General features: G+C 36.6%; 1 protein-coding gene across 1 annotated transcript in view; it reads left to right on the plus strand.

Annotated features, from left to right (window-relative positions):
* Positions 1-25,541, plus strand: part of HMCN1 (hemicentin 1) — a gene marked incomplete at its 5' end in the record, with an annotated part of 521,222 nt that overhangs the window by 399,172 nt on the left and 96,509 nt on the right. The window contains 12 exons of the mRNA XM_082648266.1: positions 133-269; positions 4,181-4,322; positions 5,366-5,510; positions 5,895-6,022; positions 6,301-6,457; positions 8,151-8,272; positions 8,474-8,638; positions 10,470-10,577; positions 11,017-11,154; positions 11,269-11,403; positions 14,620-14,889; positions 23,055-23,245. Of these exons, the coding sequence (XP_082504392.1) occupies positions 133-269; positions 4,181-4,322; positions 5,366-5,510; positions 5,895-6,022; positions 6,301-6,457; positions 8,151-8,272; positions 8,474-8,638; positions 10,470-10,577; positions 11,017-11,154; positions 11,269-11,403; positions 14,620-14,889; positions 23,055-23,245 (1,838 nt within the window). The remainder of the gene's footprint in view (positions 1-132; positions 270-4,180; positions 4,323-5,365; positions 5,511-5,894; positions 6,023-6,300; positions 6,458-8,150; positions 8,273-8,473; positions 8,639-10,469; positions 10,578-11,016; positions 11,155-11,268; positions 11,404-14,619; positions 14,890-23,054; positions 23,246-25,541) is intronic.

The following is a 25,541-nucleotide window of genomic DNA, read 5'->3' on the forward strand; positions in this document are numbered from 1 at the left end:
ATGAGTAATGTTTTAAGTTTATGCTTTTTATTTCATACAGCAGAAGCAACATTCGTTGAACACCTCAGATAATCCAGATCATTTTATATCCTGTTTATTAAAAGCCTTTGGTGTATTTGTTCTCATGCCCAGTCCCCCCTAATATTGCTGGAACTGATGAGCCCCAGGATTTCACTGTGTTACGGAACAGACAAGTGACATTGGAATGCAAATCGGATGCAGTGCCCCCACCTGTAATCACCTGGCTTAAAAATGGAGAACGGTTACAGGTACATCTTGCTAAATTCCACAGATTCATTGTGAGACAAAAAAATCAGCAAGAGAGTCCTTGCTAGGGAGATAAAACCAAACAGTGTCAGACTACTAGTTATTCAACATTACAGGGGTGGGCACAGGGTCTTTTAATCAGCCTTTTTCTCAGCCTTCTTGGAGTAGTTAGTAGCTAGTTATGAGGCAAAAGACAGGTATTTTGATTTATATACTCTGTAAATTGTCCCAAGTATATATCTCCTGGAGCCCGTGGATTAAAGTTGAATTAAAACACTCAGCTATGTCTTTTTTTTTAATTGGAGTATAGTTGCTTTACAATGTTGTGTTAGTTTCTGCTGTACAGTGAAGTGAATCAGCCATATATATACATATATCCCCTCCTTCTTGGACCTCCCTCCCCCCAACATCCCACCCATCTAGGTCATCGCAGAGCACTGAGCTGAGCTCCCTGTGCTATACAGCAGATTCCCACTAGCTATCTGTTTTACACATGGTAGTGTATTTATGTCAAACCTAATCTCCCAATTTATCCCACCCTCCCCTTCCCCCACTGTGTCCACATGTCCGTTCTCTACATCTGCCTTTCTATTCCTGCTCTGCAAATAGGTTCATCTGTACCATTTGTCTTTACTTGAGAGGGAAGAAACCATCAGAGTCTCAAAAGACCTGACCTGTCCTGCCAACTCCCTAGGGCAAACCTATTACTGAATTTCCCTAGTCTAAACTTGGTCCTCAGGAGTGACCCCAAGGATCTGTGCAACACCAGAAATATGGACTGGAATCTTTGAAAACACAGTTACTGGCTCTTTAAAGGTTCCCATGCTCAGGTGATATCTGTCTGCTGCCCTATAGTGTCACAGCCCAGGATCCTAAGTAGGCTTTTAGGGTTGGCTCAAAGCCGTGACTTTGAATGCTCTGATTGTCCTTATCCTAGTACTCACTTATCCTTTTGTTTCTCCTTTGTTCTTCCTCATCCTGTTAGTATAACCTATTGTGGTACACTGTGCCTAAATAAAAGGAAATTGTGTCCCTAATACATAAGGCAGAAAGACTTTCACCATCATCAAATCACACAAATGCCAAACACAGAGAGACTGGGTGCTGAGAGTTGCTTCCTTGTTAAATCATCATGCATATCACTTAACAGTCCTGTGCCTCAGTTTCTCTATTTATTGTGTGCCTATTATAATGCTAGGCACTATGATTGCCCCTGAGAATAATCTTGATCCTCAAGGAGCTCACAGACTATCTGAAAATATACAGAAGGATATCAAAGACTGTAGAAAATTGATACTGTTGATATTCAATAAACAATATCTTAGAGGGATATACAGCATTTTATGGAAACACAGGGGAGAAGCAAGTAATCCAGACTGAAGGGTAAGGAATAGCCCAGGGGAGCCTCTTGGAAAGGGTGAGTTCAGTTTAAATGTTGGGTAGATGTTGGGTGAGAAAGAAGAAGGGGATTCCAAACATAAGTGATAGCATGTACAAAGACATTACAGGAGAAGGAATGCTGCTGTCCCAGGAACTGCAGGTAGCTTGGTATGGTTGAAGTAGACCTTGATTAAAATCCTTTGATGATTCTCCATAGATTTCAGGATTCGGGTTAAACTGCCCAGCTTAGCTCACAAAGCCCTTCATGCTCTGACTTTTCCTCCATAGTCTTATCTCCCATGTGTGCATTTCACTCTAGACCATTAGGTGTTCAGATAGGGACTGAGTGAATGTTGATGATACAGACATTCAGGCTAATCTCATATATGACCAAGTGATGTCAGTACTGGGACAGACTGATTTCAACAGTTATGGGGGAAAAAATGAGTCCAGTTTTAGATATTTTGAGTTTGAATTACCTATATATTATCTAAGTGGAGCTTCTAAGAAGCACTAAGACATATGGGTCCATATTTCATCAAAAACATCTTTGATTTGGTGGTCCTCAATGGTGTAACCTGTTGCTGAAGCCATCAGTTTGTATGAGGTCAGCCAGAAAGCACACCGTGTGAGAAGACCTGTAAATGAGAATAAAGCCTAAGGCAACATTGACAATTAAAAGGTGAGCAAAGGAAGAAGAGAAGAATGGGACTGAGAATGAGGACTCAGAGAACTAAGATTAAATATAGGAGACATTGGTGTACTGAAAGCCAAGGAAGAGAGTGGGAGTGGTTAACAGAGTCCATGTTAAGATACAAATTAAGTTGTATTCACTGGCTTTGGCAATACATAGACTTGATTAAAGATCTGAACAACGGTTCTTCAATACAGTGATCAAAGTAGAAGACAGGTTACAGCTGTCTGGGGGAGTTAAAGAAGAGGAAGTGGAAATGATTGTGGACTGTTACTTAAATACAAAAAAGACTTGTATATGCTTATTTACTGAAAGAGATGGAAGATACAGGACTAAGTGTGTCCAGTGGGGAAGGGTTGGGACCCTGGTGACAGGTGAAGACATTAGCCTTGGACAGAAGCCTTGACCTTTTTCCACAGAGATGGAAAAATAGGAAGGAAGGTTGCATTCATATGCAAGAGATGAGAGGGAGAAATTGCAGGCACCTGGCTTTGATTTTCTCAATGAAGTAGGAATTAAGGTCATCAGCTGAGAATGATGTTCTATCTGAGGAAAGAAATCAAATTTGGAAGAATCACTGGCAGTAAATGAGAAGAGAACCAGAGAAAATTGTAGTGAGACTGAATAAGTTGGCAGAACTTACTGATGTTCATGGAAGAAAGACATGAGAATCAACTCAGAATTTTTTTATTAGCCTAAAATCCTGCTATACCCATATCAAAATTAAAATGTTGCGTAGAACTTACCATGTATGTTTAAGAAATCACTTATTCTCATCAGAAGTAATAAAAGTTTACCATTAATAGCCCCTGTAGCAAGGAAAGGCCTAGAGAAAATGTGTGGACTTTCAAGATAAATTGACCTGAACTGTCTATGTTAGTGTGAACAACTTTTTTCATTAGAAATATATGTTTATCTGGGACAGAACCCATATGGTAGAAAAATCTTATTTGGGCTCTTCCTGAAGTAGTTCCACTTAGGCACAATCAGAAAATACCAGTCTTTGATGTTACCTGGCATTTTTTAAAGCCTATGAACAATCCCCAATTGGACATTATAGCAGAGATTAGATTTCATTATATTTCAGTATTTCATTTCAATATAGGTCTCTGCATTTTCATAATTCTTGGTCCCATGCCTGGTCGCAAAATAAGTGCTTAATAAATATTTGTAGACTAAAATCATTTATTTACTTATGTTAAATATGTTGAAGGATAATTATTTCCTATAAGTTAACCAAAGTTAATTTATTAGTCAGGAAACTTTCAGCTTTAAGTGACAATTCAAACTCAAAATAATTTAAATGGAAAAAAAAGATATTTATTAGCTATAGTAATTGGTGAACTTAAGCTTTAGGCATTACTAGATCCAGAGGCTCTAACCATGTAGTCAAGCATCTCTGTCCTTTCTCTGAATCCCAACTCTGCTTATGTCTTAGATTCAGAGCAAGCTGTCCCCACATGGTGGTAAGACTGCCACCAAGCTATGTCATCCTCACTACCAGTGATTCCAGTAAAAATATGCCTTATTCCAACACTTCCAGCAGTGTCTTTCTGGGGAGCTCGAATGGGCCCAACTTGAGACACCTTTTCATCCTTGAGAGGTTCATTGTGGCCGTCACTGTGAAGAACTGGAGACACTGATTGTGCTCTTGCTTTAACTACACTCATAGAAATATTTCCCAAGAGTTTTTGATACCAGGATAGCGGTGGGGGGAGCAGACAAAGATACTGGGAGACAGGTGCACTACAGTTCACTATAGTTACTTTTGATGATTAATATTTTATTTTATTTTATTTGTCCAACATTTTAATGGTAAATTTTACTTACTGAATCCAGGCAACACCTCGAGTAAGAATCCTATCTGGAGGGAGATACTTGCAAATTAATAATGCAGATCTAGGTGATACAGCCAATTATACCTGTGTTGCCAGCAACATTGCAGGAAAGACTACAAGAGAATTTATTCTCACTGTAAATGGTAAGAAAAATTAATCACTGTTTCACAATTTAAAAATTTAGATAAGGGCATTTAAAGAGATGATAACGTTTTTATTTTTTATGAGCATACTAAACAAATTCTTGTGCTTATCTTATTTCTTTTCATAAAGACAACACGTGATACTTGTACTATCACTATATTCAAACTAACTCAATTTCAAAAGAAAAAGATACATTTCTCTTAGAGGACAATATATGTCCAATTGTTATCAGTATATCCTGACGTTTTGCATCATTCAGATCAGAGCCATTGGAGAAGTTAATACACTAAATCTCTGGATAACAAGTAGCCAATTATTTAGTCACCTTTGTTGATGTTGGTGTTTGATTATATATGTGCTAGACAGGGACTGCCATGGGACTGTAATTTTCTCAAATATAAAATCTAAACACTAAGATCTGCCAAATTTCAAGAATATGAACAGACTTTTTCAAAACCGTCCCTTTGGATTTTTAATATACGAAACTTTACAAGTTGAGTGACCCAGGCAGCTAATATCTCTAACACTAAAATTAAAATTCAAGTTTTCTATTCCCATATGAACTCAATGATTAATAAAATACACACTCTGAGACTTGCATAATTAATCACAGATGTGCTTTGTTATAACACCCCACTTTCTAGCCTTTATTTAAAGTGAAGTTGTTCCAGTATTAACATTCTCTGACCATTATTTGGCCAAAGAGAAATAAGAAATATCATCTTTAATTTGTATCATACCAGAGATGACTTTTATTCTATTCAAGCCTCTTTCATTAGAAAGCCAGATTTCATACACCATATCAGGGATTTAAAGCTTCCCCACCCATTTACTCTTCATTTTTAAGTAAATTTTTAAATAAAATCTTACCTTGAATACGACTTTAGGAATTAAACCCCAATTCTATTTATACTAACCTGAATTAGCTGTAGGCAAAGCCATACATTTAACTCAAATCTCACTTTGTAATACCTCTTAAGAGTCTTAGTTCAGGCTATGTTATTGATATAAAGGAAGTTTTCCACATGCATCTCTTGTGCAGTTCCTCCAAGCATAAAGAGTGGCCCCCAGAGTCTTGTCATTCACTTAAATAAGTCAACTGTATTGGAATGCTTTGCGGAAGGTGTGCCAACCCCAAGGATAACATGGAGAAAGGATGGAGCTGTTCTATCTGAGAATCATGCAAGGTAACAATTCTGGAAAAGGATAAAAAATACTGTAAGAACTGAAATATAAGTTTTAAAATCTTTGATCCAGTGCATTATTTGGGTCTTTTCATTCTAAAGTGAGTCTCTTCATCTTAAATGAGGATCAGAATATAGTATTTTAGAAGCATAATTCTTAAGGCTTATGTTCAAAACGTAATGATTATAATCTGTCCAAGATCACAAGCCCATCTGCTATGCACCTTTGCAGAATATCCTTTTTTTTCCACCAAGGGTATTATAAATTTCTGAAGTAGGAAAAGGACTAAAAATGGATTTAACTGGGTATTTTATAATGTTCTCAGTCAAAATGTGCATAATCAGAAAGGCTGATCTGGAGGAACTCACTTGTGATCTTTCTTATAGATACTCCGTCTTGGAAAATGGATTCCTTCACATCCAGTCAGCACATGTTACTGATAGTGGGAGATATTTGTGTATGGCTACCAATGCTGCTGGAACAGATCGCAGGCGAATAGATTTACAAGTCCATGGTAAATGTACTTTTATGAACAACATCCAATCTTTGGGTCAGATATTCTTTGGTAGCCTAAACCAGTGAGGTCATAACATAAAGACCTTCATATCTAGTGCTATTTAAATGTATTACACTATATTATAAGCATCATCACGACACGGTGTAAATTCACAGAACCTTATTGTGTTCATGACTATAAAGCAAGTTAGCAATGATTAATTTCAGTTTGGCAGAGATACTTCGAATGGCATACTATTTACTGAACCTGTTTCTTACTTGGTGACTTTGTTTTAGTTCCTCCATCTATTGCTCTGGGTCCTACCAACATAACTGTAACAGTAAATGTTCAAACCACTCTGGCTTGTGAGGCTACTGGGATACCAAAACCATCAATCAACTGGAGAAAAAATGGGCATCTTCTTAATGTGGATCAAAATCAGAATTCATATCGGTAAGGAATAATTTAACTGGAAAATCCCACCTATTATTTAGAAACATAAGTTTTAAAAGAATTAACATTTAAACTCTATTCATGGAGACAGCAAATATATAAAGTATGAAGAATTAGCTAGTATGTAGAGAGCGTATTATTTTTTCTTAATGTAGAATTAGTTTTTCAACCTAAAATCTTATTTCTGAATTATAGGTGCAACTTCTGTATTCATAAGTCCTGTAGATAACTGTCTGAGCTCTAAAAAATTAGATTTCCATTCTGCTTTTTTTTTTTTTAGTATCTTTTGGAATTTTATAAAGACAAAAGATAAAAACATCATTTGGTATAAAAGAAAAACTATTCTGTAGAAATAATACAAGTTTTAGTTGCAGAATAAAAATCAAATTTTATACCTTGAAATACAGCATAGGTATTTGGCAGCATGTGGAGGGAGGAAGAACAGCATTTTCTCCCAGTTTTTTGTATTCTTCCAGCTTGACTACCATTGCTCTTAATATGATATCATACTTTTTAAAGACTAAACTTTAAAAAAGAAACTAGGAATTTCTGATACTTTAGATAAGCATCATTTCTTGTATCTCAAGTTAATAGATATCTTGCAAAAGGTTTGCCATAGTACTGAAAGCAAATGTTCTCATAGACCTACCTTAACAAAAATCAGTTCTGATATATCAGGAAATATGAAACTAGGAGTGTTTCACTTGAAACTCTGTTGCTTCTCCCTCTTTCTCACCCTCTTAATCTTTTGGCATTGGGCGTTTAGTGACTTGAAAGCATATACTATGGGGAAAATGTACAATGCCCTTGAATAAAAAAGCAGGTCAAGTATGTTTCCATTGAATCAAATCATTTCATCATTGCACAGTTTGAAGTAAGAATACAGATATTCTTATTTAGATTATTTTAATTTTTTTAGTGTGTTCAACCACTAGAAATTTTAAAGATCTATTGATTTTTCATTTTGATACATATTTTCTTTAATTTTTATTTTATATTGGAGCATAGTTGATTAACAATGTTATGTTAGTTTCAGCTCTACAGCAAAGTGATTCATGAGGTTACTTTAAATAATGTATGTGTATTTACTCAACCTTCTGAACATTTGAAGTGATTCAGATCACTTTAGTTTTGAGTTGATTCAAAGTTAAGGAAAAGACTCTTTGATTTATGTACTATGCATCTCCAAGGTATCCACCACATGTAAGGAGACGTGTGAAGTAGGGAAAGGTGCAAGACAGACAGACTTGTAGTTACCCATCTGTCAGTAGAAATAATCAAATACCAATCTGCAAAGTTACTGTGAAATTTAGAGATGATTAATGTGAAGCATTTGAGATGGTGCCAGGAATGTATTCAATGGCCAATAAACAATGGCTATCATCAGTGTGCTCATTTCACTGTATTTCACCTGGGAGAACATGGTGGATTATGCCATAAGCATTCAGAAAATTCAAGATTCCCTCTTAACACAATCATTCCACACCACTGCTTCCTGCAGATGTCAAGGTTGAGGTCCTATTAACCCACTGCCATATAAACTTAAAGTCTGATGCATAAAATGATGCTCGTTTTAACATGAGGAAAGAGTTCCATTTCCCTCAATTCACAAGATAGTACCACGTTGAACCAACTAGAAACATTTATGAAAATTGATATATAGCACCTCATTACTTTGAAATCTCTCTTCTAGGCTCCTTTCTTCAGGTTCACTAGTAATTATTTCCCCTTCTGTGGATGACACTGCAACCTATGAGTGCACTGTGACAAGTGATGCCGGAGAGGATAAGAGAACTGTGGATCTCACTGTCCAAGGTAGAACTGGCTTAGTATGTGGACTGAAAGTTATTATAATGATATCATTCCATCATTCCTCTACTTCACAAGAGACCTTCCTTTTCCACTGACCAAGCATTCACTTTCAGTGTAGAAAGAGAAGGATATATGAGAAGGCTTTGGAAATCTGTAAGGGTTGGGAACATGTAGTTTTCTTTCTTTTTGTTGTTTTCCTTTTAGTTCCACCTTCCATAGCTGATGAGCCTACTGACTTCCTAGTAACCACACACGCCCCCACCGTGATCACCTGCACAGCTTCAGGAGTTCCATTTCCCTCAATTCACTGGGCGAAAAATGGTATAAGACTGCTTCCCAGAGGAGAGGGCTATAGAATTCTGTCCTCAGGTAAGACCCAGCTCAGTGATTACACAGCTATTGATTGGATTCGTTTTTACTGGATGGCCTTACTTGGACTTCTGCTGCACCAAAATAAAAGAATAAAGTACATCTGTATTCCTGGGCTTAGGCATCTGGGAAAAAATGCACTTAAGAGTGGGGAGGGGGAACTTGGGAAAGGGATAGAAAAAAAGTCTAAAAACAAAATAACAAATAATATCTAGGACTGATATGAATATATTAAGCATGACCACTGGGATTTTATGTGCATATTTACTAAACCTAAGGCTTAACAAATTTACTGGTTGCCTTTGAGTGAACCACACATCTTTTATTGGCCAAATAGAATGTCCATTCATTCAACAAACATTTAGTACCTAAAATAGGCTAAATACTCCACTGAGTTTCTGAGATATAAAACTAAGACAAGGTTCTTGCTTTTAAGGTTTCAATAATTTAGCAAGTAGGGCTGGGTGTTAAGTGCTATGATATGGATAATTTTTGAGGGTGGTAGTAACCATCATTTATAGAATTTAAGTATTGAAAATTTTATAATATTAAAGAGAAAAAAATTCACCTAAATGGAAGTATAAGTGATTCACATTTGTGTTTCTGGAAATTCATCCTGCATTGGGGAGGTACACTGGAGGTTAAAGTAGCAACTAACATCCTGAGGGCTTATGAGTGTGGGCATATTATTCAAAGAGAATTTGTTTATTTCTTCAGTAGAAGGGAAATAATGAAAGATTTGTTCTCAGGATAGAACTTGGCTTTCAAAGCATAGTATTTTGGCTATCTCAGAAATCTGCATAAACGGGTAGCAAGTAAAATCATAAAATGTAAATTAACTACTCTTGGGCTTCCCTGGTGGCGCAGTGGTTGAGAGTCCGCCTGCCGATGCAGGGGACACGGGTTCGTGCCCCGGTCCGGGAAGATCCCACATGCCGTGGAGCGGCTGGGCCCGTGAGCCATGGCCGTTGAGCCTGCGCGTCCAGAGCCTGTGCTCCGCAACGGGAGAGGCCACAACAGTAAGAGGCCCACATACCGCAAAAAAAAAAAAAAAATTAACTACTCTTCAGCACAAAGTACTGTGCTAAGAAAACAGTTTAGAACTTTTCTCAAAATGTCAAACAGTTACCAAATGACCCAGCAACTCCATTCCTAGGTCCCTACCTAGAGAAATGAAAGCATATGTCCACCCAAAGACTTATATGCAAATGTTCGTACAGCATCATTCACAATAGCCAAAAACATAGAAACAATGTAAATGTCCATCAACTGGTGAATGGATAAACAAAATGTGGATAATTCACAGGATGGGATTCTATTTAGCAATAAAATGGAACAAAAATATTGACACCTGCTGCAGCAGATGAAACTCAAAAACTATGCTCACAGTAGAAGTCAGACACAAAAGCCTTCTGTATGATCCCATCTATATGAAATTTCCAGAAAAGGCCAATATATATAGAAATTAGATTACTGATTGCTTACACTTGGGGTTGAGAGTGAGGCAGGACTATAAGTGGACTGAGATTTCTTTGGGCATAATGGAAATTTTCTAAAATTAAATTATAATTGCACGACTCTGTAGATATACTAAAAATCATTGTATTGTACATTTAAGTCAGTGAATTTTATGGTCTGTAAGTTTTGCCTAAATAAAGCTGTTAATAGTGATTTTTTAAAAAATACTGTGGTAGGTAAGCACAGGGGGTACAAGTATGAGTACAAGCCACGCACTATGCTAGGGGGCAGACTCACACAAAATCAAAGAGACATGGTTTATCAAACCAGAAAAACAGGGATGCACTGTGCATGAAAAATTTTTCCTTTTTAGGAGCAATTGAAATATTTGCCACTCAATTAAGCCATGCTGGAAGATATACTTGTGTTGCCAGGAATGCCGCTGGCTCTGCACATCGACATGTGAGCCTTTATGTCCAAGGTATGAAAGGTTATTTATTCATTAAAATTTTGCTGTTGTACTTTTCTAAGTCATGTTTATTCTTGACAGGTGGTACCATCTAGAGTCATAAACCACAGTAATATTTGGGGAATATGAAGCCTGATAGATGTTCTTCAATAGACTAAAGAAAACATAGAGATGACAAACCACACAAAACAACCCCTAACTTATTTGTCTTCTTGAATTTTTATGATCTGTTTCTGACTTTAGTCTTTTCTATGGAGTTCTTCTAATGGAAACTGGCTATAGTAACAAGACTCAAAAAATGTGATATGACCTCTATTTGCTTTTCCCTGGGACAATGAAATCACTAATATTTTGGAATTTTGAATTCAGTCATGTGTAACCTCATGGCTACTATAGACATTTATGCTACTAACTAGAGCCTTTGCTTATTTCTGCTGATTGGTTCTTATAGAGCCTCCAGTCATTCGGCCTCAGCCAAGTGAACTAGCCGTCATTCTAAACAATCCCATTTTATTACCATGTGAAGCAACAGGGACTCCCAGTCCTTTCATCACTTGGCAAAAGGAAGGTATCAATGTCATCACTTCAGGTACCGTTTCAATCAAGAAAATAATGGCAATTCAGTTTTATAATTCAGAAGTCGGTATGACTTTTTAATGAAAATAAAAATTCTTCTCACTCTGCTTTTGTAACTATGATGTAGGTAGAAGCCATGCAGTTCTTCCTCGTGGTGGCTTGCAGATCTCCAGAGCTGTCAGAGAGGATGCTGGTACTTACATGTGTGTGGCTCAGAATCCAGCTGGTACAGCCTTGGGCAAAATCAAGTTAAATGTCCAAGGTACCTAAATAATAAATCTCTATGTCTTCATTGCAAAGATGCTTATAATAGTGTATATCAGAATTCATGTATCTAAAGTAATGATGCCACCATAGTTCTTAATTAACATTCTTAGTTTATATTATCCTATATGTTTTTCTATTAACCTCATGAAGGAAAAAATTTAGTGCTTGGGTGTTTTGGGGCATTATTTGTATAAGAAAACTGAGGCATCTCATGATATTTTGAATTTCTGTGAACCTCTATTTGGTACTTTCATTGTAGCACATATTTAAGGTGATTTTTAAAACTATTCTCTCTATAATACTACGTTGTATACATTACAAAATACTGGATTGTAATATCCACTTAAAAAACATCGTAAATTTTTAAAATTTTAAAGAATCACCAATAAGAGTCATGAAACAAAAAAATAAATCATAATTGCAATTAAACCAGCTTGATGGAAAAAAATATTCTGAAGACAGTGGGGTTTTTTTTCACATTTAACTTATATTTTCTTGATGTAATATTCATATCTTACATGCATTGTTTTTGTGGATCAAGACGTGACCTAGAGATGGGTTCCGAGCTGCTCAGTTTGCATGGCTGATTTGAATTTTCTTGTAGTGTGATTTTCTTGCGGTGAATTAATAACTGTAGTAAAGCTCACTTACCTGCAGATTGTAAATCTAATTTATTTGTATTTTTCAACACTTCTTTAACAAGTGTTTATTGGGATAATAAGTAGAAATACATTGACCATTATAGATATGATCCTTTCCTTATAGTGTGGAGAAGGAAAAAAATGAAACTACCAAATAAATGAAATTATGATAAATTCTGACATATGCTATGCAGAGGGAAAACAAAAGGCTGAGATGGAGACTAGTGGGAAAATGTGGGGACCACTTTACACTAGTGGTTAAAGTAGGCTTTAACCTACTGATGGGGGTACCATTGGAGCTGAGGGGGGTTACCATTGGAGCTGAGACCTGAATGATGAGCTAGGATGAGCCATGTAAAGGTAGCAGAGTGTCCAAGGAAGAGCGGGCAGCACGTGCAATGGCCCCAAGGCAGGAAAGGGTAAGAAAAGGAGCGTGCCAGTGTGGCTGACAGTAATGAACCTGGGAAGGCTGGCAAAATGTGAAGGAGGTCAGAAGAGAAAGTGGGACCAGTGCACAGAGTGCCCAAAGGACCAGAAGAGGGGTAAGATTTCCTTCTGTGTGCAATGTTGAAGCCTTTTAATGATTTAACCAAGACTCTTGTTTGGTTTTAGGAAGACCTCTTTTGCTGGTATATAGATAATGATTTGAGAAAGCACAAGACTAGAGCTGGAAGAACTAGTAAAGTGCTCTAGGCATCATGTGATACGGCCTGGCTGGGAGTGTGAGTGGGTGTGTGAGTTGCAGGGGAAAATGAACAAGAAGTGGTGGATTCAAGAACTCTTTGGAGATGTAATTGCCAGGATTGCTGATTAATCAGATTGGGAGGTTAGGAAAAGAGAAGAGTTAACGATGTTTCCTGGGCTTTGGGCCTGAGCTAGAGATGGGAGATAGTGCTGTGAGGGATGCAAGGGGAGGAACTGGTTTGGGAGGAAGGAAAGCATGACTTCTGTTTAATCATGTTAGATGTGGGAAACTATTAGAAATCCTAGCAGAGATGTCAAAAAGTGTTGAATATTTATGAATTCAGAACTCAAGGGAGAAGTATAGTCTAAGATATAAATTTGGAAGTAATCAGGGTATTTCAGTCTATAACACTGGATGAGAATTTGGACCGAAAATATCTTAAGGACAAAGCCCCAGGACTCTGCATTGTTAAGAGGTCTGAGAAAAGAGAGAACACTGGAAAAGAATACAAAGGAGAGGGAAGAGATGACAGAGGAAAACTAGATGGAGGCTAGGAGAGGACAGTGTTTCAAGAAGGGAGTAGACAGCTTTTTTAATGCAAGCGAAAGGTCAGTTAGGATGATGACCAAGAAATATTCATTGGTTTTGGCAACACTGAGGGTCATAGAAAAGAATTAGTGAGGGTTTTTCCCTTCACTAATTGATTAAAACTATTGATATGAAAAAAAGAAACACTTTTTTTCAAAAAAGAAAAAGAAACACTTTGAACAATTAACAGCATTTCAATATTCCAAAATGGGAAAATGTGGGGACCACTTTACACTAGTGGTTAAAGTAAGCTTTAACAACTGCTTGGTGTGGGGGGGATACTATTGGAGCTGAGGTGGGTACCACTGGAGCTGAGACCTGAATGATGAGCTAGGATGAGCCATGTAAAAGTAGCAGAGTGTCCAAGGAAGAGAGGGCAGCATGTGCAATAGCCCCAAGGCAGGAAAGGGTAAGAAAAGCTCAGTAGAATATCCTTAGTGTAATCTATTGTAAACACTAGGAATCTGTTGTAGACACTAGGAAGAGAAATTCTAATCATAAGCCCTTCCACCATTTTCTGAAGAAATGCGAAGAGTTCTATCTATATACCATCAACCCTTGACCAACACGGTTTGAACCGTGCAGGTCCACTTATACATGGATTTTTTTTCAGTAGTAAATACTACATTACTGTACCATCCAAGGTTGGTTGAATCTGCAGATGCAAAAACCACAGATACAGAGGAGACAAGGATACAGAGGGCCAACTATAAGTTATATTCAGATTTTCGGTAGCACACAGGGTCGTCATCCCTAACCCCTGCGTTGTTCAAGGGTTAATTGTAATTCTTTTCCATATTCTACTTCTTTATTCCTTTATTCATTAACAAAATACCTTGTTAAATATGGCCACTGTATATGAGATCATAAGCACTGTAGGAAACGCATGAATAAAAGGATCTTTGAGCAGGTGAACAATTTCCAAACCTTGAAGGGGTCTATTTTGGAAGTTTTAAGTAGCTGATGAATCACAATACATGTATGTTAAAGAAAATACCTCTGTCAACACAGTCGAAGTTTTCTGGACATGAAATCCCTCATGAGTACATGTTTATATCCTTATTTAAAATTGATTATCATTTATATTTGTTAACTAGATAGAGAATAATTTTCTACAATGGGGTCAATGAATTTTCTTTTCCAACACAAACAAGCTATAGCAATCCTTTGGTGATGATGTGGTAAAGTCAGGGCTTTGTTTCTTGTCAATGTGACTTCACTTTGCTAGAGTAATACTGTAGTGTGTAAATGGTACATTCCTGCTTTTAAGGTAACATTCAAACCTTGTATCTTTTAGTTCCTCCAGTCATTAGCCCCCATCCTAAGGAATATATCATTGCCGTGGATAAGCCCATCATGCTACCCTGTGAGGCAGATGGCCTCCCACCACCTGACATTACGTGGCATAAAGATGGGCATGTAATTATGGAATCAGTCCGCCAGCACATCCTCAGCTCTGGAGCTCTGCAAATAGCATTTGCTCAGCCTGGTGATGCTGGCCAGTACACGTGCACAGCAGCTAATGTGGCAGGATCAAGCAGCACGAGCACCAAGCTCACTGTCCATGGTAGGTTGTTTAGCATAAATCATTTTTAGTGTGCTACATGACCATGGCAAAGAAAAAAAAACACCAGGAAAAAAAATACGATGAAAATCAAAACAATGTAAAACAGTAATGAAGAGTGGAGTGTGTGTGTTCATGTGGTATGTAGGTACACTTGCCCTTCAAATATGTTTTTGGTAGGCTCTGTTTATTCGTGTGTGCACATATGTGTGTGACAAAGAGAGATTTTATTAATAAAGCCAGGATAATTAATGTGTTGCCAATCCCCTCATAATGTGATTATTGGGATCTTTAATTGGGCTTATGAGGAGTCCATTTGTTTTGTTATTCTTATGCTTTACTTTTCAAGTTGCAAGTCATCTTGGCTCAAAACTAATCACCATGTGACCTACATTATAAATGTAATGTGACTCTAATGAGAATTGGAGATCTATTTGATTCATTATTTTAAAGTATGTAGCAAAATATTTACAGGTATATTTGAATAATAGAAAAAATACGATTTTTTCCTTTGCATTCAGACAACTAACAAAATACCTAAAGATCAGCATTGAAATATTTTAGTTGTTATTTTGTTATTTTTTTAATTGTATACTTTTAAGACTAAAGGTAGAATACCTATTAATATCAGTGGTAAGAAACAATAAGTAAATTAAACTATTTCCAACTACTATTTTCAGAGGTAACTCTTGTTTTAATGATGAGTTTCTACTTTTTCCCTTTTTAAAAAATGTGTGAAAGCTGTTTTTTATCTTTCAGGTGTATTTGAATTTTCTACAGTTTTATACCTGCTCTCAGTTAATATAATTGAACTAATTAATACACATTAGTCCTTTAGTTTTAAGTAAATAATATTCCTTCTTTCAAGTGTTCGTAGAAAATTTACCAAAATTGACCATATACTAAACAACAAAGAAATTGTTAATAATAATTTAAAAGTATAGGCCACAATTCCTGCCCACAATGCAATAAAGCTAGAAATGTGTAATGAACTTTTAATGCCAAAACCCCAACCCCAGCCATATTAAAAAAGACCATTCTAGTCAACAAGTAGGTCAAAGAATATGGTTTTATTTTCAGATTATTTAGAAAATAATAAAAATAAGGACACCACATATCAAACTGTATGGTGTGTGGCCAAACTATAATCAAATATAAAGTCACAGCCTTAAAATTTTCATTTTGAAAAAGAATGAATTTAAGTAAATGTACTAATGCTGCAACTTTGTAACCATTAGAAGAGTTGAAGTATAAACTCCAAGGAAACCAGGATAAAGGAGATAATAAAAATATAGCATACATTAATGAAAAATGAATATTTGTGACATACCATTCAGCAAAATAGATTTTTGATTTTCCGTATTATCTATTGTTTATGCATATAATCATTCACATAATCTTTGTATATTTACTCATGATAAAAAAATAATTTTTGCTGAAACCAATTGTTCTAAAAAATGTCATTAAGATTGATCCATTTCTCAGCAATGTATTTGAATAATTCCAAAATTTATTGTTTTGTGGGAAGTGTATTTTTACTTTTTTGTTTTTTTCTTATTAGTCATCCATTTTATACATATCAGTGTATACATGTCAATCCCAATCGCCCAATTCATCACACCACCACCACCACCACCCTGCAGGTTTCCTCCCTTGATGTCCATACGATTTTTTTCTCTACTTCTGTGTCTCAATTTCTGCTCTGCAAACTGGTTCATCTGTTCCATTTTCTAGGTTCCACATATATGCGTTAATATACGATATTTGTTTTTCTCTTTCTGACTTAACTTCACTCTGTTTGACAGTCTCTAGATGCATCCACGTCTCTACAAATGACCCAATTTTGTTCCTTTTTATGGCTGAGTAATATCCCATTGTATATATATACCACATCTTGTTTATCCATTCGTCTGTCGATGGGCATTTAGGTTGCTTCTATGACCTGGCTATTGTAAATAGTGCTGCAGTGAACATCGGGGTGCATGTGTCTTTTTGAATCATGGTTTTCTCTGGGTATATGCCCAGTAGTGGGATTGCTGGGTCATGCGGTAATTCTACTTTTAGTTCTTTAAGGAACCTCCATACTGTTCTCCATAGTGGCTGTATGAATTTACATTCCCACCAAGAGTGCAAGAGGGTTCCCTTTTCTCCACACGGTCTCCATCATTCGTTGTTTGTAGATTTTTTGATGATGCCCATTCTAACTTGTGTGAGGGGATGCCTCACTGTAGTTTTGATTTGCATTTCTCTAATAATTAGTGATGTTGAGCAGCTTTTCATGTGCTTCTTGGCCATCTGTATGTCTTCTTTGGAGAAATGTCTATTTAGGTCTTCTGCCCATTTTTGTTTTGGGTTGTTTGTGTTTTTAATATTGAGCTGCATGAGCTGTTTATATATTTTGGAGATTAATCCTTTGTCCGATGATTCATTTACAAATATTTTTGTCCCCTACTGAGGGTTGTCGTTTCATCTTGTTTATGGTTTCCTTTGCTGTGCAAAAGCTTTGAAGTTTCATTGGTTCCCATTTGTTTATTTTTGTTTTTATTTCCATTACTCTAGGAGTTGGATCAAAAAATATCTTGCTGTGATTTATGTCAGAGTGTTCTTCCTATGTTTTCCTCAAAGAGTTTTATAGTGTCCGGTGTTACATTTAGGTCTCGAATCCATTTTGAGTTTATTTTTGTGTATTGTGTTAGGGAGTGTTCTAATTTCATTCTTTTATATTAGCTGTCCAGTTTTCCCAGCACCACTTATTGAAGGGACCGTCTCTTCTCCATTGTGTATCCTTGCCTCCTTTGTGATAGGTTAGTTGACCATAGGTGCGTGGGTTTATTTCTGCGCTTTCTATCCTGTTCCATTGATCTATATTTCTCTTTATGTGCCAGTACCCTACTGTCTACATTACTGTAGCTTTGTAGTATAGTCTGAAGTCAGGGAGTCTGATTCCTCCAGCTCCGTTTTTTCCCCTCAAATCTGCTTTGGCTATTTGCAGTCTTTTGTGTCTCCATACAAATTTAAAGATTTTTTTGTTCTACTTCTGTAAAAAATGCCATTGGTAATTTGATAGGGATTGCATTGAATCCGTAGTTTGCTTTTGGTAATACATTCATTTTCACAATATTGATTCTTCCAATCCAAGAACATGGTATGTCTCTCAATCTGTTGGTATCACCTTTAATTTCTTTCATCAGTGTCTTATAGTTTTCTGCATACAGGTCTTTTGTCTCCCTAGGTAGGTTTCTTCCTAGGTATTTTATTCTTTTGGTTGCAGTGGTAAATAGGAGTGTTACCTTAATATCTCTTTCAGATTTTTCATCATTAGTATATAAGAATGCAAGAGATTTCTGTGCATTAATTTTGTATCGTGCAACTTTACCAAATTCATTGATTAGCTCTAGTGGTTTTCTGGTGGCACCTTTAGGATTCTCTATGTATAGTATCATGTCATCTGCAAACAGTGACAATTTTGCTTCTTCTTTTACAGCTTGTATTCCTTTTATTTCTTTTTCTTCTCTGATTGCCATAGCTATCCAAAACTATATTGAATAATAGTGGTGAAAGTGGACATCCTTGTCTTATTCCTGATCTTAGATGCAATGCTTTCAGTTTTTCACCATTGAGAATGATGTTTGCTCTGGGTTTGTTGTATATGGCCTTTATTATGTTGAAGTAGGTTCCCTCTATGCCCACTTTCTGGAGAGTTTTTATCATAAATCAGTGTTGAATTTTGTCAAAAGCTTTTTCTGCATCTATTGAGATGATCATATGGTTTTTATTCTTCAATTTGTTAATATGGTGTATCACATTGATTGATTTGCATATATTGAAGAATCACTGCATCTCTCGGATAATCTCACTTAATCATGGTGTATGATCCTTTTAATGTGTTGTTGGATTCTGTTTGCTAGTATTTTGTTGAGGATTTTTGCATTTATATTCATCAGTGATATTGGTCTGTAATTTTCTATTTTGTAGTGTCTTTGTTTGGTTTTGGTATCAGGGTGATGGTGGCCTCACAGAATGAGTTTGGGAGTGTTCCTTCCTCTGCAATTTTTTGGAAGAGTTTGAGAAGGATGGGTGTTAGCTCTTCTCTAAATGTTTGATAGAATTCACCTGTGAAGCCATCTGATCCGGGACTTTTGTTTCTTGGAAGAATTTTAATCACAGTTTCAATTTCATTACTTGTGGTTGGTCTGTTCATATTTTCTATTTCTTCCTGATTCAGTCTTGGACGTTTTACCTTTCTAAGAATTTGTCCATTTCTTCCAGGTTGTCCATTTTATTGGCACAGAGTTGCTTGTAGTAGTCTCTTAGTATGCTTTGTATTTCTGTGGTGTCTGTTGTAACTTCTCCTTTTTCATTTCTAATTTTATTGATTTGAGTCCTCTCCCTCTTTTTCTTGATGAGTCTGGGTAATGGTTTATCAATTTTTTTATCTTCTCAAAGAACCAGCTTTTAGTTTTATTGATCTTTGCTATTGTTTTCTTTGCCTTTATTTCATTTATTTCTGATCTGATCTCTATGATTTCTTTCCTTCTGCTAACTTTGGGTTTTGTTTGTTCTTCTTTCTCTAGGTCCTTTAGGTGTAAGGTTACATTGTTTATTTGAGATGTTTCTTGTTTCTTGAGGTAGGCTTGTATAGCTATAAACTTCCTGCTTAGAACTGCTTTTGCTGCATCTCATAGGTTTTGGATCGTCATGTTTTCACTGTCATTTGTCTGTAGGCATTTTTTGATTTCCTCTTTGATTTCTTCAGTGATCTCTTGGTTATTTAGTAACATATTGTTTAGCCTCCATGTGTTTCTGTTTTTTACATTTTTTTTCCCTGTAATTGATTTCAAATCTCATAGTGTTGTGGTCAGAAAAGATGCTTGATATGATTTCAATTTTCTTAAATTTCCTGAGGCTTTATTTGTGACCCAAGATGTGATCTATCCTGGAGAATATTCTATGCACACTTGAGAAGAAAGTGTAATCTACTGTTTTGGATGGAAAGTCCTATGAATATCAATTAAATCTATCTGGTCTATTGTGTCATTTAAAGCTTCTGTTTCCTTATTAATTATCTGTTCAGATGATCTGTCCATTGGTGTAAATGTAAAAAGTGTAAAAAATGTAAAAAAGTCCCCCACTGTTATTGTGTTACTGTTGATATCCTTTTTTAGAGCCGTTTGCATTTGCCTTATGTATTGAGGTGCTCCTATGTTGGGTGCATATATATTTATAATTGTTATATCTTCTTCTTGGATTGATCCCTTGATCATTACGTAGTGTCCTTCCTTGTCTCTTGTAACATTCTTTATTTTAAAGTCTATTTTATCTGATATGAGAATTGCTACTCCAGCTTTCTTTTGATTTCCATTTGCATGGAGTATCTTTTTCCATCCCCTCACTTTCAGTCTGTATGTGTCCCTAGGTCTGAAGTGGGTCTCTTGTATACAGCATATATATGGGTCTTGTTTTTGTATCCATTCAGCAAGCCTGTGTCTTTTGGTTGGAGCACTTAATCCATTCACTTTTAAGGAAATTATTGATATGTATGTTCCTATTGCCATTTTTTTAATTGTTTTGGGTTTGTGTTTGTAGGTCCTTTTCTTCTCTTGTGTTTCCCACTTAGAGAGGTTCTTTTAGCATTTGTTGTAGAGCTGGTTTGGTGGTGCTGAATTCTCTTAGTTCTTGCTTGTCTGTAAAGCTTTTGATTTCTCCATCGAATCTAAATGAGATCCTTGCCAGGTAGAGTAATCTTGGTTCTGGTTCTTCCCTTTCATCACTTTAAGTATATCATGCCAGCCCCTTCTGGCTTGTAGAGTTTCTGCTGAGAAATCAGCTGTTAACTTTATGGGAGTTCCCTTGTATGTTATTTGTCGTTTTTCCCTTGCTGCTTTCAATAATTTTTCTTTGTCTTTAATTTTTGCCAATTTGATTACTATGTGTCTCTGCGTGTTTCTCCTTGGGTTTATCCTGTATGGCACTCTCTGTGCTTCCTGGACTTGGGTGGCTATTTCCTTTCCCATGTTGGGGAAATTTTCAACTATAATCTCTTGAAATATTTTCTCGGGTCCTTTCTCTTTCTCTTCTCCTTTTGGGACCCCTATAATGTGAATGTTGTTGCATTTAATGTTGTCCCAGAGGTCTCTTAGGCTGTCTTCAGTTGTTTTCATTCTTTTTTCTTTACTGTGTTCAGCAGCAGTGAATTCCAGCATTCTGTCTTCCAGGTCACTTACCCGTTCTTCTGCCTCAGTTATTCTGCTATTGATTCCTTCTAGTATAGTTTTCATTTCAGTTATTGTATTGTTCATCTGTTTTTGTTTATTCTTTAATTCTTCTAGGTCTTTGTTAAACATTTCTTTCATCTTCTCGATCTTTGCCTCCATTCTTTTTCCAAGGTCCTGGATCATCTTCACTATCATTATTCTGAATTCTTTTTCTGGAAGATTGCCTGTCTCCATTTCAGTTAGTTGTTTTTCTGCGGTTTTATCTTGTTCCTTCTCTGCCTTTTCATCTGTCTATCTTTCTGTGAATGTGGTTTTTGTCGCACAGGCTGCAGGACTGTAATTCTTCTTGCTTCTGCTGTCTGCCCTCTTGTGGATGAGGCTATCTAAGAGGCTTGTGGAAGTTTCCTGATGGGAGGGACTGGTGGTTGATAGAGCTCAATAAATCTTTAATCTGCTTGTCTGCTGATGGGTGGGGCTGGGTTCCCTCCCTGTTGGTTGTTTGGTCTGAGATGACCCAACACTGGAGCCTATCCGGGCTCTTTGGTGGGGCTTATGGAAGACTCTGGGAGGGCTCACGCCAAGGAATACTTCCCACAACTTCTGCTGCCAGTGTCCTTGTCCCTTGGTGAGCCACAGCTGCCCCCCACCTCTACAGGACACCCTCCACCACTAGCATGTAGGTCTGGTTCAGTCTCCTATGGGGCCACTGCTCCTTCCCCTGGGTCCCGGTGCGCACACTACTTTGTGTGTGCCCTCCAAGAGTGGCGTCTCTGTTTCCCCCAGTCCTGTCAAAGTCCTGCAATCAAATCTCACTAGCCTTCACAGTCTGATTCTCTAGGAATTCCTCCTCCCATTGCCGGACCCCCAGGTTGGTAAGCCTGACATGGGACTCAGAACCTTCACTCCAGTAGGTGGACTTCTGTGGTATAGTTGTTCTCCAGTTTGTGAGTCACCCACCCAGCGGTTATGGAATTTGATTTTATTGTGATAGCGCCCTGCCTGCCGTCTCATTTCAGCTTCTCCTTTGTCTTTGCATGTGGGGTATCTTTTTTGGTGAGTTCCCATGTCTTCCTGTCAGTGATTGTTCAGCAATTAGTTGTGATTCCAGTGCTCTTGCAAGAGGGAGTGAGCACACGTCCTTCTACTTTGCCATCTTGAACCAATCTCTATTTTTACTTTTTGAGCCAAGTATTATTAATATTTTTATGCCTTTCTTTTAGAAGTGAATATCTTAGTTCCAAGTTCACTAAAGTATTTGTTAGTACCCTGAAATAGTCAATTGTCCTTTCTATATTGCCTAAATATAGAAAGGCAGTATTTGCACAGGCAAATACTGTGCAAAGGCAAAGGCAGTATTTGCACAGAATTATGAAATCACTGTAAAAATTTCTCTGTGACAGTATAAAAACTGAATTAAATGTCTTTTCTGGTTTTACTTGCATTTGTTGTAACACGTGAAATATTGCAATAAGTAGTTTTTTCTTTAACACTTTGTGATATTTAATATGGAGTGAGTATTTTACAGTGTTTTTAACTAGGGACTTTTATTAGTCTATCCTCACAATATCTCTGTGATACAAATCTAGCAATTATACAACTATAGAAGCATTTTTGGTTTTAGTTGCTCTTGTTTATTTTACCTTACTGCAATAAGCAAAAGAAACTCAAGTAAGGAAAAGTCAGGAAGTCAAATAAAATCTAAATATTTCTCACCAGTTCTGTCATTTTTTCAGAAATTGATATTCAACAAGTACAGATGCATTAGAATTCTTGCTAGCATCAAAAATATGGATTGCTTTCATAGTAAGAAACAAGTAAACGGCTTGATAAATTTTGTTAGTATTTCTAGCAAGTTACCCTCAAGAAAGTCTATTGTGTGTTAATTTTCAGTGTGAATAAAGATATTATTGAATTCAACATCCTGAATACCTATCATTTTTAAACTCTTCATAGTACCACCTAGAATTCAAAGTACAGAAGTACATTACACCGTCAATGAGAATTCACAAGCCGTTCTTCCATGCGTGGCTGATGGAATCCCCACACCAGCGATTAACTGGAAAAAAGACAATGTTCTTTTGGCTAACTTGTTAGGAAAACACACTGTCGAACCCTATGGGGAGCTCATTCTGGAAAATGTTGTGGTAAGTTTAACAGACACGAATAGATACATTAAGCCAGATTATTAATTCACCTTTTTACATTTAGTGACTTAGCTCGGAAATGTATATTTTAATAATGAAAGGAAAGAAAGTACTCTTACAAATTCAGGTCAAAGAATTAATTTTACACATATTTCATTTTATGTCCCCGAGAATAGTATTTAGCAGATCGTGAGAACTCATAAGTGGCCTCCTTCTAAAATTATTTTATTTTTGTGAAAATCTGTGTTTATCAGGAAAAATTCTAAGCCTCTGTTATATTCCATGTTTGTAACGATGCATGAGGATGGTTAGAAGAGTAGAGATGTAAGAATGTCTGATGTATTATTAAGCAAATACAAAAAGCAGGCTTTTTGCTCTTTTCAGGTTTTTAAATAACTCTTAGTCTTAGGGATCAGTGCAAGCTGGGGTTTTTGAATATTCTTAGGTGGTACGTCGCCAGTCCGCAAAATTGTAGCTATGGGAAGCATCTCAGTTTTTCAGTGTGAGCCCACTTGAAGAGGAATCTGTATCTATGCATACCACGTGACTTTTTAAAAAATTATCATGTGGTTTGAGAGTATCAACACTTGGTACTAAATATTAAACATGATTAAAATGTGAATCACTTTCAGAGCTTTTGTGCCTATCTTATTCCTTTTCATTACCCTTCAAAGTGCCTAAATTTCATTACAAAGTCTTCATAGAATTAAATTTGAACAAATTAAAATGATAAATTGATCACATTCACTTCACAGTATAATTTCAGCCTTTAGCCAGACTCCTGGAATTACCAGATAAATAGCTCTAGTGATAGGTTAACTCTGTCTCATGTGCTAGTAGAAAGTGTATTTATTCAAATCTAAGTTTCCATCAATTCTAAGATGCACCAATATTTTATGTGCCACTAAGACAAAAATATATAGTCAAGTAAACTAGAGAAGATCATCAATTTTTAAGTTGTATCCCAAATTCAGAGATATTAAAAGTTAAAACTATGAATTTTAGAATTGATAAAATAAGGATAAATTTGTTTGCTTGTTTGTTTGTTTAAGCTGGTAAATATCTCCAGTAGGGATTACTCCCAGGTTCAAGAATGTTGAATTAGGCCCCTTAATCACTCTTAGACCTGAAGAAATTAAGTAAGAAAAGTTTAGACTTTTAGTGAGACAGTGACTCAGATACATTAAGAAATATATCAACAATAAGGTAGCTTATAAAAACTGGATGAAGGACACAAATGATAAGAAGTCTATTTGTGAATAATACGTGCAAACCAGATTTTCAAAAGCTTTACTTCCATAAAATCCTTGATTTTAAACTTAAGTTGTTATAACCTGGGAATTTTAAGAATAGCTAAGTGGTATCAGAGTGGGGAGACCTTTACATGGAATATGATTTATTCCTGTTTGCCTTTAAAAAAATTAGTATACAACCAACCAAATTTAGATTATATCTATAATGAGTAATTACAATTTTGATGCTGCATTTCCAATCAGTTTTTTGATGCTTCAATGCAAAAATATATATTCTTAAACTTTTTGAAAGGAAGGAAAAGTCTGTAATATGGACCTTAACGCAGTCAGAAGCATTCAGTCATTAATTCAACAAATATTTATTTATCAGTGTGATCAACACTGATTTAGGCACTGGGAATAAATACATCAGGGAACAAAGGAATCAAAGATCCTTGCCCTCTTGGAGTTTATTTCTAGAGGAGGGAGATGGACAATAACAAATAAAAATAAACAATGTATTGTTTCATACCAGTTGCCAAAAGAAAACAACTGGTATGAAAAATAAAAGAAGAGCAGGGTAAAGGGGATCAGAAGTTGGAGGAGTACAGGTTACATTCTTTTTTTTTTTTTGCGGTACGCGGGCCTCTCACTGTTGTGGCCTCTCCCGTTGCGGAGCCGCGCAGGCTCAGCGGCCATGGCTCACGGGCTGAGCCGCTCCGCGGCATGTGGGATCTGCCCCGACCGGGGCATGAACCCGTGTCCCCTGCATCGGCAGGCGGACTCTCAACCACTGCACCACCAGGGAAGCCCCAGGTTACATTTTTAAATAGCATAGTCAGAGTAAATGTCCTTTGGGAAGGAGATATTTTGAGCAAAATTTGAAGGAAGTGAGTTAGTTAAGCAAATATTTGGAAGAGGAGCATCCCAGGCAGAGAAAACTGGGATGCTCTTCCCCCAGATTTTAGGGGCAAAGAAATTAAGGTGGGTGCAAAGAACGCAAGAATGTAAGGTAGGAACATGTCTGATGTATTTGAGAAACAGAAGGCCAGTGAAAGCAAAGA

This window comes from Grampus griseus (genome assembly GCF_964374135.1).
Source record: "Grampus griseus genome assembly, chromosome: 1".
Lineage (NCBI taxonomy): Eukaryota > Metazoa > Chordata > Mammalia > Artiodactyla > Delphinidae > Grampus > Grampus griseus.